Here is an 18,428-nt window from a genome sequence, read left to right on the forward strand (position 1 = left end):
TAGACGAGCTGCTGGAAGGCCAGTAGTGACTCACTGGAGGGCCAGTGAGTCGCAATAGACGAGCTGGAGGGCCAGTGAGTCGCAATAGACGAGCTGGAGGGCCAGTGAGTCGCTATAGACGAGCTGGAGGGCCAGTGAGTCGCTATAGACGAGCTGGAGGGCCAGTGAGATGCTATAGACGAGCTGGAGGGCCCGGGAATCTCTATAGGCTGGCGGGACAGGGAGTCTCTATAGACGAGCTGCTGGAAGGCCAGTAGTGACTCACTGGAGGGCCAGTGAGTCGTTATAGACGAGCTGGGTGGGCCAGTGAGTCTCTATAGACGAGCTGGTGGACCAGAGAGTCTCTATAGACGAGCTGGTGGGCCAGAGAGTCTCTATAGACGAGCTGGTGGGCCAGAGAGTCTCTATAGACGAGCTGGTGGGCCAGAGAGTCTCTATAGACGAGCTGGGTGGGCCAGTGAGTCTCTATAGACGACGAGCTGGGTGGGCCAGTGAGTCTCTATAGACGACGAGCTTGATGGGCCAGTGAGACTCTATAGACGACGAGCTGGATGGGTCAGTGAGACTCTATAGACGACGAGCTGGATGGGTCAGTGAGTCTCTATAGACGAGCTGGATGGGTCAGTTAGTCTCTATAGACGACAAGCTGGGTGGGCCAGTGAGTCTCTATAGACGACGAGCTGGGTGGGCCACAGAGTCTCTATAGACCAGCTGGATGCCGTCTTTATAGATCAGCTGGGTGATCAGTGAGTCGTCATAGAACAGCTGGTGGGCCATAGTCGAGCTGGAAACCATTTTTATGGGCGATCTGAAGACTGTCTTTATAGACGACATGGAGGCTGTATTTATAGCCAACGTGGATGTTGTCTTTATAGACGACCTGGAGGCCGTCTTTATAGACGACCTGGAGGGCCGTCTTTATAGACGACCTGGAGGGCCGTCTTTATGGACGACCTGGACGGCCGACTTTATGGACGACCTGGAGGACCGTCTTTATAGACGACCTGGAGGCTGTCTTTATAGTCGACTTCATAGACAACCCGGAGGCTGTCTTTATAGTGGTTGTCTTTATAGACGGTCTTCAGCTAATCTACAATTTTTGGAATCAAAACAATTTTTAATATTTTTTTTTCATAAATTGTATATTTATATTAAATAATATTTCTAAAACTTTATAATAATTAAATTTAAAAAAAAATACAGAAAATAATATTCTTAGACATATATCTAAAGTCTAAATATTGTTTAAATTTTATATAAAAATATTGAAATATATTTACACTAAATAAAGAAAATATCAACAAAAAGTGGTTGAAAAAATTAGGTACAAAAATAATAAAAAAAAAAATACTTAATACAGTGGGCCTGGGTTATGGCGAATTCGATGGGAGGTTAGATTTCGATGTGTAAACGTACAATTTTGGAGATTCCTCCACATTTGATATTTCAACTTACTATTTTTATGTATTACAGTTCGTTCGTCACATCCATAGCCCACTGTAGATTTTAAACACAAAATGTATTATTCTTAAAACTAAAAAAATTGATTTTTGTGATAAGTTGACATTTTGTGTCGCATAGATCCCTAAACAAGGTTCAAACCTTAGTCCTTAATTACTTAATTTATTATTTTTATATTAATTATTTAATTAAATGTAATTATTTATAATTTTTGTATTTAATTACGTTTGGAATTCTAAGACTAATATTAAGTAGAAAAAATGTTGAATTATTTTGTTTAAGTAATTTTTCCGAATATATAGTAAAGGCATACTTTGTTCATAGTCCTTAAGGATACTAGAGCCTAGTTGAATTAAATTTTCTTGTTTGTTTGTTTTTTAGAGGTTATAAAAAATACTTATTCTTATCAAAATTTATCAGAGATGAATGAAAAATGGAAGTTTGTGGTGTGGGTGTTTTGAATTTCTACACTTATGTACAGCTGTTGCTATTATCGTCCATTAGGTCCTGGCGCAGGGGATGCACTGTGCCATTGCCATGTTCCAGGCCAGCCGTCAGGGACTCTTTGCGCTTGCTATATGGCTCCATTTCCGAATCTGAATCTTCGGCGGATTTATTTTTCGACAGACAGGGGAAATCGAACATGCTCTCACCCTTGCCAAATACCTCACCCTCCTCCAGGGTTTTGGGTAAGGTTCTAAAAGAAAAAGAAAACACAAATGAATAAAATTCAAACAAAATCATCCAATTCCAAAGTAAAACTTACTTATTCAAGGTTTCTGGCAACATCAAACACACCAGCGAACCGGCAAAGAACAGCACTCCCAAAATCATAGATGGCGCTGCCTTAAAGAATGTACCCAACCACAAGATATAGGGCGCCAAAAATGATGCCGCAAATCCTGCCACATGTACCGCTGCCACACCTTGACCTCGCACACATGTTGGTATCAATTCCGTGGCATATTGTGATCCCGATTCATACGATATGGCAACACCAAAACGGGCGGCTATCGTCAGGCAAGCCAGTAATATGGCATTGTGATTTTGTTTTTGATAGGCTATAGCTATACCAGCAGCTACAGTGAAAAATCCACCAACCAAAAGGGATCCCGAAGCCATACCCTTACGACCGATACGATCTTGCAGCAGGACCAACATTAAACTGGACGGCAAGACGACCAAAGCACTCAGTGAGAACATAATGAATGGTGAGATACCCATACCCTCCACATTGCGGGAGACAACGTCATAGCACAGGGTTATGACCATCCTGAAAGGAAGAAGAAAGGGGTTATTTAAATTTAGGTACAGAAACCTATCTCGAGATGACAAAACGCAGATGACAAAAAGACATCTGTCCGAAACCTATTCCGAAGTAGAACTAGCTTTCTACTCTCATAAAATAAGTTAGAGATAAGATTTGTAGTGGGTACGATCTAAAGCTTCGAAATGCTCACGCGAGTTCGAGGAGAGAGTGAAACTCTCTACAATTTGCGAGGAAGTACCCCTGAGAGTAAACAAGTTAAAAAGCAGTAAGTTCGGCCGGGCCGAACTTTTAATACCCTCCACCATTTGCAACGAATTTGGGAATTTTTAAAAAATAAAGTCCTTAAAAAATTCTTTTAAAATTTTAAAAATACCGAATATAGCCGTTATATTGGGGTCTATACGACGTGGACATACATAGGCATTGTTTGTCATAAGCCATTACCATATTCAAATTCGAAACTTGAAATAAACAGTGAATAATGTAGCTAAAATCATCAAAATATCGTATATAAGGAGGTGCCGTTAAATTGGAGCTGTGCGAAGACCTGGACCAGCATAGACAATTTTTTGTAACAGGCGGTAGCAACCATTACGAACTTCAAATACCACATCTCAAACAATTTCGGTGGGTATTGTACCTAAAATCGTCAAAATACCGAATATAGGGAGGTTCTGATATATGGGGCCTATACGAAGACCTGGACCCGCACAGACAAATTTCTGTCACAGACTGTAGTTCCCATAACGAACTTCAAATACCAATTTTGAAACAATTCCGGTGAATAATGTTGCTAAAATCATCAAAATACCGAATATAGGGAGGTACCGTTTTATGGGGGCTATATGAAGACGTGGACCTGCACAGAAAATTTTCTGTCTTAGGGTGTAGTATCCATTTTGAACTTCAAATACCAAATTTGAAACAATTCCCGTGAATAATGTCGCTAAAATCATCAAAATACCGAATATCGGGAGGTACCGTTATATGGGGGCTATACGAAGACGTGGACCTGCACAGACAATTTTCCGTCTTATGGTGTAGTATCCATTTTGAACTTCAAATGCCAAATTTGAAGCAATTCCCGTGAATAATGTCGCTAAAATCATCAAAATACCGAATATAGGGAGGTACCGTTATATGGGGGCTATATGAAAACATGGACCTACATGGCCCATTTACGAACTTAACCTGCCTACTGGAAAAATAAACATGTGTGCAAAATTTTAGCCATCTATCTCAATTCATTCGAAAGATAGCGTGATTACAACAGACAGACAGACAGACAGACGGACAGACAGACGGACAGACAGACAGACAGACGGACATCGCTAAATCGACTTAGAATTTTACGCTGATCAAGAATATATATACTTTGTTGGGTCTGATATGAGTATTTCGAGGAGTTACAAACGGAATGACAAAGTTAATATACCCTCCATAGTATGGTGGAGGGTATAAAAAGAAACTTGAATATACTATATTTTTCTCTGTTACTCGAATAAGAGCGAGTATGCTTAGATCGTTATGAGTACGATTAGCATTGACCTTTTTTTATTCTTTGAAACTTGTCACACCGTCGTTTTATTTTTTCCACTTAATTTTACCCTTAGAGTAAACTCTTATCCTATTTCAATCATTTTGACTCCTATTCCAATTTTTCAGACAGAAGTGCTCAGGAGCTCTCGCACATAAAACAAAAGAGTGCAAAGTATACTTCTTGTACTCCGACTTTCGAATATTTTTCACTCGTGAGTAAATAAGAGCGAAAATGCATAGATCGATTTGAGTTGGATTGAAATTTGTTGAAATTGGACTGCTTTTACTCTTGGCGAGTACTCCTTGAGTTCTGTCATGCCGTTGTATTATTTTTTCTACTCAATTTAGAATAAACTCTTACTCTATTTCGAACAGTTTGATTCCTATTCTTATTTAAAAAAAAAGTACTCGCAAACGCTCCCACATAAAAGAAAAAAGTGAAAAGTATATTTCTGGCAAAACTCGTACTATTCGAGTACTTCCACTCGCGAATATTTTTTGCCCGTGAGTAAATAAGAACGAAAATGAATAGATCTTTATGAGTTGGATTGAAATTTGTAGAAATTGAACTGCTTTAACTCTGGGCGAGTACTCTTTGAGTTTTGTCATGCCGTTGTATTATTTTTTCCACTCGATTCGCCCTTAGAGTAAACTCTTACTCTTTTTCGAACATTTTGACTCCTATTTTTATTTTACAAGCGGAAGTACTCGTGACAGCTCCCACATAAGACAAAAGAGTGAAAACTAGACTTCTGGCAAAATTTGTACTGTCCGAGTACTCCCACTCTCGAATATTTTTTGCTCGTGAGTAAAAAAGAGCGAATATACTCATGAGTTGGATTAAAATTTCATCGAAATTGAAGAGCTTTTACTATTGCCAAGTACTTTTAGAGCATTTTCAAACCGTTGTTTTATTTTTCCACTAAATTTAACCATTAGAGTAAACTCTTACTCTCTTTCGAACATTTTGATTCCTATTCTTATAAGAAGTACTCGTGACTGCTCCCACAGAAAACAAAAGGCTGAAGAGTAAACTTCTGACAATACTTGCACGCTCTCAACACTCCCAGTCTCGAATATATTTTGCTCGTGATTAAAAAAGAGCGAATATGCTTTTTCCGTTAAAAGCCGTTGGTTTTTTCCACTCAATTTTACTCTAAAATTTTACTCTAAAATTTTACTCTATTTCATACATTTTCACTCCTATTCCAATTTTACTCTACTCTATTTCATACATTTTCACTCCTATTCCAATTTTTCAGACAGAAGTACTCATGAGCGTTCCCACATAAAAAATAGAGAGTCAAAAGTAATCTTCTGGGAAAATTCGTATTTTTCGAGTACTCCGATCGCGAATATTTTTCACTCTTGAATAAAATCCAGCCAATCTGAGCTTTGGTCTGATCACTAGCCACTGTCAGTTCTCTGACTTCAAAATGTGGTGTCCATATTCTATCCAGACCTTCGAAAAAGTCGGTAAAATTTGTACAAAGAGTGAAACTAACTCGAATTCGAGCAAGTGCTCTCCTGAGAGCAGAGAAACACAATTTTTCGATGACGGTCGAATATGAGTTTCTTAGTATTTCTTAGTTTCTTAGTATTTTTCTGTACAAGAAACATCGTAACTGCGCCAAAAAACTAAACGACGTCTGTCCGATTCTTTATCAAAATGTAAGAGGATTAAACACTACGCTTAGAGATGCTTTCCTTAAAAGTTTATTTTCTGAATATAAAATAATTGCTTTCACTGAAACGTGGTTAAAACCTGATTTCCTGGACACTGAGTTATTCTCTGATTACGAATTATCAAGTCTACAGAAAAGATAGATTATCGAAAAAAGGTGGTGGAGTTCTAGTAGCAGTTCATAACTCGATTCCTTCAGAAATGATTGATGTCTCAGCGGATCCTAATATCGAATTTATCTGCGCAAAATTAAATATCATTGGTAATACTATTTTCTTAACTTGTTCATATATTTCACCTAATTCTGAACTTGAAATTTATCTTAACCATGCAGATTTATTTGCAAAGGTGTCTTCGTTGCTTACAGATAATTCTGCATTAATTTGTTTAGGGGATTTTAACCTTCCTTGGGTGTCTTGGACCTCAGGTGACAATATTCTAGATTACATACCTCTGAATTACCCAACAGGTTTTGATAACTTTTGGGATAAGATATTTGAGCTTTGTCTGTACCAAGTAAACCATGTGTTAAATGTTAAAGACAGGTTGTTAGACTTAATTTCTTCGTCTTCATTCGATTTCTAGATGCTCTCCCTATGTACTCCCTGAAGACAGTTATCACCCTTCACTTTCGATAAAGAAAGTGTGAAGAGTAAACTCCGTAAGAAAACTCCGACTCTTCAAGCTATCACGCTCGCGAGCCAGTTTCGCTCCCGAGTAAAAATTAGAAAATCTGGCCTAAGATTCCAATGATATTTGTTGACAATACTTACGATTTGAAGAACAAGATCAACGTATGTTTCCGCATTCTCGGTGTGCGGAACATATCAATCAAATTCGAATGCTTCTGATCATCACCACCCTGTTTCTGATGTTGTTTTTCACAATATTTACGGAACTCCTCAAATTCGGTTAGACTAACTTTACGACCATTAAATCTGGCAACACGTTTCAGTCTCTTAATGGCACCATCGATGTCATTGCGGGTGACCAGCCACTGGGCACTTTCTTGGATTATGAAATAATAGAAGACAATGGACAAGATGGGTATGGAAGTGCTGGCCAAATAGTATTGCCAATGGCCGGCCAAGACTGCCAGCCAAGGTGTGAATACCAGGCCCAGGGTATAGAACACCCCCACGGCTATGTTGAGGCCAAATGTGCGCATGGAGGGACGTAGGTATTCGAGGACTACAAAGAAAGAGGGGAGATTAGAAGTCTTCAATAATTTTGCGAAGGTTTCAAGACTTACCTATAATATACATCAGATAGAAATTTGTATCAGCTGCCAGGCCCGAAATAAAACGGCATAATGTAAAGGTGGTAACACTGGTGGTAAAGATGGTGGAAAAATCCCCAATGAAACCCGAGAGATTGGATAAAATCAAGGCAGGCAGGCGACCAATTTTATCCGAAAGTAAACCATATAACAGGGTACCCACAACCGAACCAATAAAGAACAGGGACTGGCCAATGCGGGCCTTGTACGATGACTCACAGACCCAGTTTAACTAAAAGTACAGAAAAAAATGTTTACCTTTTTCAAAATTAAAATTTCAAATCCCACTCACCTCTGTATTCATGCTGTGATATCCGAAATCATATTTATATATCCATCGTTCACATTTCTCCGTACTGGCCGTCGCGTTCATACCATTGATATCCGCCAACTTGGTACACGATGGATTTGGAAATTTCGCATAAATCGCCGCTATTTCATCGTACGTTTTATTTTCCAATTTTTCATGATAGCACCAATGGTCCGGTACAAAACTTATCACAGTCTGGGTAAAATAGTGCATTGATACAATGACATTGACGACTCCAAAAAGAGTCAAAATAAGCAGTTGATAGCGATTGAAATCGCCACATTTAGCCAAGATTTGATCGAAATCCATGGTTGTGCGTTGAGATGGGTTGAGAGTGAAATGTGGTTTCGATGGATGGTTTTCAAGACACTTTGTTTGAAGGCCCAGTTTTACTTGCAGCCAGTCTGGTAATTTATTGTAGATTTTAGTAATTATTTTTAAGATTGATTTGATTGGGCGCCAATTGAAATATCACAATTTTGCTTTGATGAACTGAAATCAGTTCAGTGGTCGTCAAACAATTTCCCTAGATGATGCCATGTTTTTCTTCTGTTTTGAGATCGAAAGTGGTGAGAGTCTGAAAGTAATAAAAATTTGTTTAATATTTTGAATATTCATTCAAAAAATTAAATACAAACTATAAATAAATAATTGAATTAAAACAAGTTAAAAAGTATCAGCCGTATTTGCCGGCAGATGTAAACCCTGCGTAATGATTATTTAAATATTGACCCCGGATGGTTTGGGCCAAGGACGTACCCTGTTGAAATTTTTTTTTATTTCCGATTTTGGGGTTTAATTCCCACAAGAGCGATATTTGATACCAGATAACTTATGGAGCACAAAAATACCTCTGTCAAATTTTATTGAGGTCCGAACAGATTAGGATATAGATCCCACATACAGGGTGAGATAAAAAAAACTGAAAGAAAGTCACACGCCATAATTTTTATTTATTTATTTTTTTTTTTTAATTCTATTGAACGAAAGCAAAAAATGTCGGAAATAGCATCAAATGTTAGATTAAGTTTAGATGTGTTCGAATTGTTCACCTTTGGCACGAATTATGGCCTTCAAACGGCCAATGAAACTGTCACACAATGCCCGAATGTTGCTCTGCGGTATTTTCGTCCATTTCCGACGAAGTGCTTGATTGTGGTGATCGACACTTTGGTATTTTTTAGTACCAACCTTGCTTTCCAAAATACTCCAGACACAATAGTCCAACGGATTGGTATCCGGAGATTTTTGTGGCCATTGTGCACTGGAAATGAAGCGAGGAACCTCATTTTGTAACCATTTGTAACCGTGCTGTTGGAAAGTCCAAGGTCCTGTTGCAAAGTCCAAGGTCTGCGGCCAAAACGTATGTGTGCCCAAGGCTTTAATACACCCTCCAGAATATTTTCGCGATAATATTCGGCATTTATTCTAATGCCACGGTCGATTAATACAAGAGCGGAGAGCGACCATCGGCTGGATGGTGTAGAGGCTCACACCACCACCATGGCCGGCGCATGAGTTCCGGTGGCTAACCGAAGGTGCACATTTTCAGCTGACCTCTCTGGCAAGTAAACACGATAATTTTGTTTGTTTACAAACTTCTGGACAATGAATGTTTTCTCATCGGAGAAAACCAAATTCTTCAGTTCACCACTTCCGGCCAAGCGAAGCAACTCTTTAGATCTTTTGAGTCTATTTTCTTTCAGTCACGGTGTAAGTTCTTGCACTTTTTGGAATTTCAATGGCTTTACCCCGAGCTCACTTTTCAATATTTGCCGAATGGAATATTGCGATATGTTCAGCTCGTGAGTGATTTTTCGGCCACTGAGACGCGGGCTTCGATCAAGTCGATTTTTTACTTTTCAAACCATTTCTGCTGATGTTGCTGTTTTCTTCCGTGCACTTCCATGGCATCGGGCTACGCTACCAGTTTCACGGTAACGAGCGATAGAACGAGACAAGAGATTTATTCACATTTAAATGCTGGAGTGCTCTAACTATATCCACTTGTGGTTTTCCAGCCAAATATAGAGAAATCACCCTATCACGCTTGAATTCCATCACGAATAACTTTTTTTCTGGAAAATTCACATCAAAATGCTTTTGTACACTTGTAAACAATATAATGAGCGGTCACTGGAATAATTTTAACAGCTGTCGGACGAGTGGCTTAGAAATGACAACAGTCTGAAGTTGGTTGCATTTGTTTCTTCTCACCCTGCATATATACATTTTTTGCTTTCATTCAATAAAATTTAAAAAATATGTAAAAATTATAGAGTTATACTTTTTTGCAGATTTTTTATCTCACCCTGTATTCATAATCAGCATGATATTCTAAATCGATTGCCGTCTGTCTGTTGAAATCACGATGTAGCTCACATTATTTGACGTAGAGCTTAAAAATTTGGCAGAACAATTTATATTGTGTCTAGGATGGTTTATATTGAAAATGAGATATATCGGCCCACGTTTTTTGAATAGCAACCATATAATGGTACCTCCCGATATTCGGTATTTTGATAGTTTTAGCCACACATTTCCACCAATATGTCTAAAAACTGGAACTTGTAATTCGTTATAGGTTCTAGCTCTAGTGGTGGAACATTGTACATATAGGTCCAAATTATTATTTGTAGTTCGTAATGGGTTTTAGCTTCGGATATTGAATATCTATGTCCACATTCACAAAAACGGTTTCATCGGATATTTAGTATTTTTACGATTTAAGCCACATTTTTTATTTGATTTATGTGCAATTTGGTATTTGTACTTTATAATGGGTTCTACAACTTAGTCAAATTTACCCACGAAATTATCAAAAATTTGGTATTTAAGGCTCGCAATGGATTACAATCGTAGTAGTATAAAATTGTCTATATAGGCTGCCGTTTTAGTATGGCCCCCCTATAACGGCTCCAACGATTCTCCTACCGATCATTCGGAAAATTGTACTTTAACCTGGAAAATATTTAAATCTAGATAATTTTGCATACAAATATGTTCTTTACCCAATGGTGGAGGATATTAGAAGTTCTCTCAGGAAATTATTTTTCTACAAAACAAAAAAAAAAAACAGTAAAGAAAGTCTTAAAGTCGGGCGGGGCCGACTTTATGATACCCTACCCTACCTATTCGGACTTGTATTGTCCCTTTGGTGCACAATTAATTTGAAATCGGATAAAAATATATATGGGAGCTATATCCAAATCGGAACCGACCTCGATAAAATTTGGCAAAGATATTTCTGAGCTGTATTTGATATATTTCCCTGAATATCGTTGTTACGGAGTGCATATTACGGCTGTGGGTAACAAATATGACAAATCGGATGAATAGTATATATGGGAGCTATAGCTATATCTGAACCGATCTTCACCAAATTTGACAAACTCAATTCGGTCGTAAGTGCCAAATTTCATCCAATTTGGGCAAATATTAGACGTTTGGTGCACAATCCAAGGTAATCGGACGAAGAAGTATGGGAGCTATATCCAAATCTGAACCGATCTCGATAAAATTTAGCAAGTGTATTTCTGAGCTGTATTTGATATATTTCCCCAAATATGGTTGTTACAGAGTGCATATTACGGCTGCGGAGGACAAAAATAACAAATCGGATGAACAATACATATGGGAGCTATAGCTATATCTGAACCGATTTCGATCAAATTTGGCATACTTATTTTGAAGAATACTACTATTCGGACTGATATTACACGTTTGGTGCACAATAAAAAGCAAATCGGACGAAGATATATATGGGAGCTGTATTTAAATTTTCACCGATTATCTCCATTTTCAATAGGTTTAGTCCTTGGACCAAACAAATGATTTGCGCAAAATTTCATCTGGATAGGGCAATAAATGCGAACTGCACTTTGTTTACAAAAATACATGGACAGACGGACGACTTAGAATGTGATTGTATGCAGATCATCAAAAGGAACTATGGGTCTATCTCGTTTCCTTAATACCCTGACCACCTTGTGGTGTAGGGTATAAAAAGCAGCTAAGTTCGGCCGGGCCGAACACACACATTTCAAACCATTGTCAAATAGATGAATTTATAAGCCCACTTCTTTTCGGATAATTATATTTTCCTATCCAGATCTTATAAGATTTTTTTTGCAGAAAAAAAAACTTTATATTGTAAAATTTTCTTCCAAAATATACTCTTTATTCCTTATAAATTCAAAATACTGTATTCGAGCATGATCAATATAGAGTATAAAAAATAAAATGAAAAAATAAATCTCCTATAATATAGTAAATAGGTCAATGGGATAAATGATCTGCCGTCATCTGTTCTTTGTTATATCATTTCTTTGTTTGGTATGTTAGCACTCAAGAATATAAAAATGTGTATTTTGTGTTTTTAAATTTCCAGGAAACTTTTTTATATACTCCGAAATAAAAATGAGAAAAAAAAAAACAATTATCTGAAAATCATTTTACAAATCAATCACCCAGCCACAACAGAACAACAGGAATTCAAACAGAATCATAAAAAATATAATTATTTAAAAAAGTTTATTTGATGAAAATAATGTCAATACATTATTGCATCGCCGGTTGAATGGAGCTTAATAACAATAAAATAGGAAGGTTTATTAGCTAACATTATTCAACACTTATAGTAGTTCTCTGATCAACACAATATTCGTTATCTATAATAATATATATGCGTATTGGAATAAAATATTTCTCAGAAACTGGTAAAAAAACGTTGTACCGGCTCTCATCTCCGTCACCCATATCCCCAAGAATGTCAAAAAAGTTTACTCACTTCAGGAAAATTACAGAATTGCTAGTTTGTATTCCTTTCTATTCATTTGATATATCGAAATAACGGTTTTAGAATTTAGATCTCTTTGGAGCAAATTCATTTCAGGACATTTGGAGTCGCACGATAACCCTCGAAGGGAGTATCCGATTTGGTCCAAACTTGGTACATCGTAATATTATTGTCAAACTTAGAATGAGTTCGGAGATGAGCAATATCGGTCCACTCATTCCGGTATCACTCCCACAAAAGGTAGAAATGTTAAAAACAAATATTTTACTGCACAGAAAGAGAAAGGATAATCCAAATTTTCTCGAACTTTGCAAATCCTAATATTTGCAAATTATCCATTAAGCTCATAAAACGCTCATCCGATTCCATTTAAACTTGGCACATCTAAATATTTCTATCAAAACAGGATCTGTTATACAGGGTGAGATAAAAAAAAACTGCAACCAATTTCAGACTGCTGTCATTTCTAAGCCACTCGTCCGACAGCTGTTAAAATTATTCCAGTGACAGCTCATTATATTGTTTACAAGCTTACAAAAGCCTTTTGGTTAAAATTTTCCAGAAAAAAAATTATTCGTGATGGAATTCAAGCGTGATAAGGTGATTTCTTTATATTTGGCTGGAAAACCACAAGTGGCTATCGTTAGAGCACTCCAGCATTTAAATGTGAATAAATCTTTCTGCAACATCAGCAGAAATGGTTCGAAAAGTAAAGAAGCGACTTGATCGAAACCTGCGTCGCAGTGGCCGAAAAATGACTCGTGAACTGAACATGTCGCAATATTTCATTCGGCAAATATTGAAAAATGAGCTCGGGGTAAAGCCATTGAAGTTCCAAAAAGTGCAAAAACTCACATCGCAACGGAAAGAAAATAGACTCAAAGAGCTGAAGAATTGCTTCGCTTGACCGAAAGTGGTGAACTGCCGAATTTGGTTTTCTCCGATGAGAAAACATTCGTTGTCCAGCAGTTTGTAAACAAACAAAATGATCGTGTTTACTTGCCAAAGAGGTCAGCTGGAAATGTGCACCTTCGTTTGGCCATCAGAACTCAAGAGCCGGCAATGGGGATGGTGGGGGCCGCCATAACAGCCGATGGTCGCTCTCCGCTCGTTTTAATCGGCCGTGGCACCGAATATTACCGTGGAAATATTCTGGAGGGTATATTAAAGTCTTGGACACGCAAACAGGACTTAGCACCATCGCACTCAGCACGCGCCACGCAAGAATGGTTACAAAATTAAGTTCTTCGCTTCATTTCCAGCCCACAATGACCACCAAAATATCCGGATGCCAGTCCGTTGGACTATTGTGTCTAGAGTATTTTGGAAAGCAATGTTGGCTCTAAAAAATACCAAAGATTCGATCACCTCAAGCAAGCCCTTCGCCGAGAATGGGCCATAATATCGCAGAGCAACATTCGGCAGCGTGTACAGGTTTCATTGGCCGTTTGAAACCCATAATTCGTGCCAAAGGTGACCAATTCGAACAAATCTAAACTTATTCTAAGATTTGGTACTATTCCCGATATTTTTGATTCCATTCAATAAAATGTAAAAAAATATTAAAAATTATGGCGTTTGACTTTGTTGCAGTTTTTTATCTCTAAGTACTGTAACCTTTAAAGTCCGAAGTTCTTGAAACCCTTTGGTTCATCTAACCTCAATTTAAATCTCAAATTAAAAATTATGTTTTAGAGTTGGATTACCAAACAATTATTATTGTTATTATCTCCCCCCCCACCTAGTTGGGGGAATAATCAAAAACTTATTTTAATTGGTCCTAACATTTTTCTTATCTGTTGAATTTTACGAATGTGGATTCGCCAGACATTGTGGCGACAAAAAAATTTCGAACGAACTAAAATTAAAACATGTTTACAAATTTAGACAATATGCTCACCTCTTAAGTGGTATTTATTTTTTTTATCAAAAGTCAACACTATTTAATTCTCTTATACACAATATTTTTGTTGTTCTATATTTTTCAAAATATTTTCTATTTTTGCGGAAAAGTATCACCAGACACTCAGTTGTACAATAACAATTGTTGGAAATTTTAATATTTTTGTTTGTTGCTGTTTTTTTTTTTTTTTTTTTGTTTACAAAAAGACTAATTAATTTTCCTTAAGTATAACACAAAGTCTGGCCATCAAGTTTTTTTTTCGAAGAAAAACAGCACCCACAAGTTCAATATTTTTTTGGCCAATATTTTTTTAAATTTATTTTTCTTCTTCTTCTTATTTAGAAAACACAACAAATTTCCACACACAAAGAAAATGGCAAAAAGAGCAATTGTTTGAAAAGTTGTTTACATTCACGGCGACAGCGGCGGCGGCGGCGACATATATGCAAGCTATGGCGAATTTATTATTCACTTAAATATATTTGAAAATATATATTTATTTTAAATTTGTTGTTGTTTTTATTAGAAAACAAAAAACACAAGTTCAATGTCTTGGCTGGGTTGGTAACGTGTTACGAATAATAAATAATTATTTGTTTTTTTTTTTTCAAAAATTTATTTATATTTTTTGCAATATATTTTCTTCGAAATGGTCTTAAAGCGTGCCGAAGAAATTTGAATTATTATTTATTCTTTTTTGTATTTTTTCTTGAGCTTCTAATAAATTTTGTGTTAACCGTTTACAAGCGTTTTGCAAATAATACTGAATGATCAGTTCTCAGTTTGAAAGCGTTTAAGCATTTTTTCAAATGTTTGGTTTTTGGGGGGTTTCTCTGTGTGCAGATGTGTGTGAGTGTGTTGGAATGTTGTGAGGAGAAATCACTTGCAAAGCATTGTCATAAGAGATATTTGTATTGGTATGTATGTGTGTTGAGAGATAAACTGCTCAGCGCTGAGGATCACTACAAAAACTACAATTTAATAAATTTCTTAGTAATTATTTTTGGAAAGATCGAGGTAGTCGACAATGTACCCAACAATATTCCGAAATAGACGAATAGATGACCTGTAATGACAGTCTCTATAGACGATCTGGGCAGGGAGTCTTTATAGATGAGTTGCGGGAAGTCTTTATGGACGAGTTGGAGGGATTTTTTTTAGGTGAATTGGAGAGAGTCTTTATAGACGAGCTGGAGAGAGTCTTTATGGACGAGCTGGAGAGAGTCTTTATAGACGAGCTGGAGAGAGTCTTTCTAGACGAGTTGGAGAAAGTCTTTATAGACGAGTTGAAGTAAGTCTTTATGGACGAGCTGGAGAGAGTTTTTATAGACAAATTGCATGGAGTCTTTATAGGCGAGTTGGAGGAAGTATTTGTAGACGAGCTATGCAGGAAGTCTTTATAGACGAGCTGAGCAGAGAGTTTTTATACACGAGTTGGAGGGAGTATTTACAAACGAGCTGCGGAGGGAGTCTTTATTGACGTGTTGGAGAAAGTCTTTATAGACGAGCTGGAGGGAGTCTCTATAGATGACCCGGAGGAAGTCTCCATAGATGAGCTGGAGGGAGTCTCTATGGACGAGCTGGAGAGAGTCTTTATAGACGAGTTGGAGGGAGTATTTATAGGCGAGTAGGAGAAAGTCTTTATAGACGAGTTGGAGGGAGTCTTTATAGACGAGTTGGAGGGAGTCTTTATAGACGAGCTATGCAGGAAGTTTTTATAGACGAATTGGGCAGGAAGTTTTTATACACGAGTTGGAGGGGGAATTTACAGAAGTCTTTATAGACGAGCTGGGCAGAGAGTATAAATAGACGAGCCGGGCAGCGAGTTTTTATATACGAGCTGGAGGGAGTAGTTATGGGAGAGAGAGACCTTACAGACGAGATGGAGGAAGTCTCTGTTGACGAGCTGAAGTGAGTCTCTTTAGACGACCTGGAGAGAACCTTTGCAGGGAGTCTATATACGAGCTTTTTATGGAGTTTTTATAGACGAGCTGATGGTCGAGGAAATCTAGCCGAGCTAGAGAGCGCGTCTTTGTAGACGAGTTGTGGCAATTTCTCGGTTTCGAATATCTAGTGGCGCAGTGGGCATTCTTTAGGCCAACTGTTGACCCACTGGCCAATTAATGGCTAGTCTGAAGATAGCCAGTGGGCCATCGAGTCTATCTCTCTAGAGGAGCTGGCGGACCGTGAGTCTCTCTCTCTCTCTCTGTCTATAGCCGGACTGGTGGGCCAATGAGTCTCCCTCTCTGCACAGTGGAGTTGGTGAGCCAATGCGTCCTCTTCCCTCTATTCACGAGCTGATGGACCAGTAAGTAGACCTCTCTTTATAGACGAGATACTGACGCCGTGAGTCGTCCTTTCTCTATAGACGAACTATTGAACCAATGAGATTCACAATAGATAAGCTGCTGAGCCAATAAGTCTCCCTCTCTTTACAGATAAACTGGTGAGCAAATGAGACCACTCCCTCTATTGACGAGCTGGTTAGCCAATGAGGGAGACTCATTCTATATAGACGAGATAGTGACACTGTGAGTCTCCCTTCTCTATAGAGGAAGGAATGAGCTCCAATGTAGACGAAATGATGGGCCAGTGAATATCCGAAGACGGGTAGCTGGCCCGTGAGTTGGTGAGTCAGTCAGTTTGTGAGTCAGTGAGTCCTCCCCTTCCTCCTCCCCTCTCTGTAGACGAACTATTAAGGCACTGATCCTTTCCATAGATGAGCTGGTGGGTCATCGTGTAAATCTTAAGACAAGCGACCGTGAATCTCTGCAGATGAGCCGCTGTGCTGTAAGTGTCTCTGCAGTGCAAGGAAGTCTATGGACGTGGTTTTGAGCTTTTTAGTCACTGTGCCAGTCAGTCGTCATTGTGTAGATCCTAGGCCACATTTAGATGGGTCTCCAGAGACTATCTGGTGGGTCCGTAAGTCTCCTGCACTTTGAAAAATATTTAAAAGCCTTCAAACATCATTTGAAGCTAAATTGAAGACTATATGAACGAAATAATAATGGAAGGCACCTTGTAGGGTATCCGTAACTACCAAAAAAAAAAAATAGCCTAATTTCAGCATTACAGTATTTGCCTTCTTTAATATCTTTTGTCAAGAAGTGTTAATTTCTCATATGATGATGTGCCAAACACGATCAGCAAATATTTATATGTATTTGCAGATGCGAATAGAAACTGGTGTTTGAGTTATAAAAAAACTACTATTTTTCAGGTCTCTTATCATGCGGAGGGGTTTAGTTTTATATAAAGCATATTATGCGTATGGCACGTAGTCAAAATTCATCCAATATTTTGAATGGTGAAAAATTCACAAAAAATCGTAACAAGTCTTAAAAATTCTTAAAATGTTTGGAATTTTTAAAAATAAAGTAATGAGTCAACGTTCGAAAATCCGCCTGAGTGGGTCCTTAAAACACTATCAAGGGGAAATTTTAAATACGAAGATATTGGATGTTTGATAGACGCATTTACACAGCATCAAAGAGGACAAAGAGATCTACTTAAAAATGTTCTCAACAGGGTCCATTTTTTCAAAAAAAAAAAAAAAAAAAAAAAAAAAAAACAGACAATTGACGTCTTTAACAAATATTTTTTTTTTTTTGAACTGCTTAATTAAAATTGTAATTGTTTATGAAAAATTCTAACTTATATTCCATATTCTAGTTTGTCGATTTTTTTTTGACATCACAATACATATTCACACCACCACAATAATTTGTTAAAAAGCCTGCTTTTGGTTCGTGTGATTTTTCACACTTTTGCTAAGAACTCAAAAGAACTCTTGCAAAGTTGTAAAGAAACAATTACGGAAGTTTAGAGAAAATTCACAAATCTATAAATAATACATATCTACCTACATACGTGCATAAGATCTCAGGTGATAATTACATATTTATGTTCAAAACTAGTCTAAGAATACTATAAAACAATAAAACGTGTCAAGGGTATGTTTTGAGTCAAAACGCTTATGGTCAGGGAGGTTTTTACAGAGAGTCGATATAGACGAGTTGTAGATCAGAGAGTCAATACGGAGGACGTGAAGGCCAGAGAGTATATACAGGTGAACTGGATGGAGAACAGGGAGTCTATATAGGCGTGCAGGGTCCAGAAGTTTATATATAGGCGAGCTGGAGACCAGGGAGTCAAAATAGCTGAGCTGGGGACGAGGGAGTCAA

At 37.7% G+C, this 18,428-nt stretch overlaps 1 protein-coding gene across 2 annotated transcripts in view; it reads right to left on the reverse strand.

Annotated features, from left to right (window-relative positions):
- Nucleotides 1-1,241: 1,241 nt before the first annotated feature.
- Nucleotides 1,242-18,428, reverse strand: part of LOC101894166 (organic cation transporter protein) — a 32,660-nt gene continuing 15,473 nt past the window's right edge. The window contains exons 1-6 of one of the 2 annotated variants that reach the window (XM_011294717.3): nucleotides 14,242-14,694; nucleotides 7,526-8,120; nucleotides 7,207-7,465; nucleotides 6,728-7,145; nucleotides 2,228-2,734; nucleotides 1,242-2,158 (exon numbers count right to left, since the gene is read on the reverse strand). In XM_011294717.3, the coding sequence (XP_011293019.1) occupies nucleotides 1,933-2,158; nucleotides 2,228-2,734; nucleotides 6,728-7,145; nucleotides 7,207-7,465; nucleotides 7,526-7,852 (1,737 nt within the window). In that variant the 5' untranslated portion in view covers nucleotides 7,853-8,120; nucleotides 14,242-14,694 and the 3' untranslated portion in view covers nucleotides 1,242-1,932. Of the gene's footprint in view, nucleotides 2,159-2,227; nucleotides 2,735-6,727; nucleotides 7,146-7,206; nucleotides 7,466-7,525; nucleotides 8,121-14,241; nucleotides 14,695-18,428 lie in introns of those variants that run through there. The other variant, XM_005184685.4, reaches the window with a different exon arrangement.

Source organism: Musca domestica, unplaced genomic scaffold, assembly GCF_030504385.1.
Source record: "Musca domestica strain aabys unplaced genomic scaffold, Musca_domestica.polishedcontigs.V.1.1 24, whole genome shotgun sequence".
Taxonomy (NCBI): Eukaryota; Metazoa; Arthropoda; class Insecta; order Diptera; family Muscidae; genus Musca; species Musca domestica.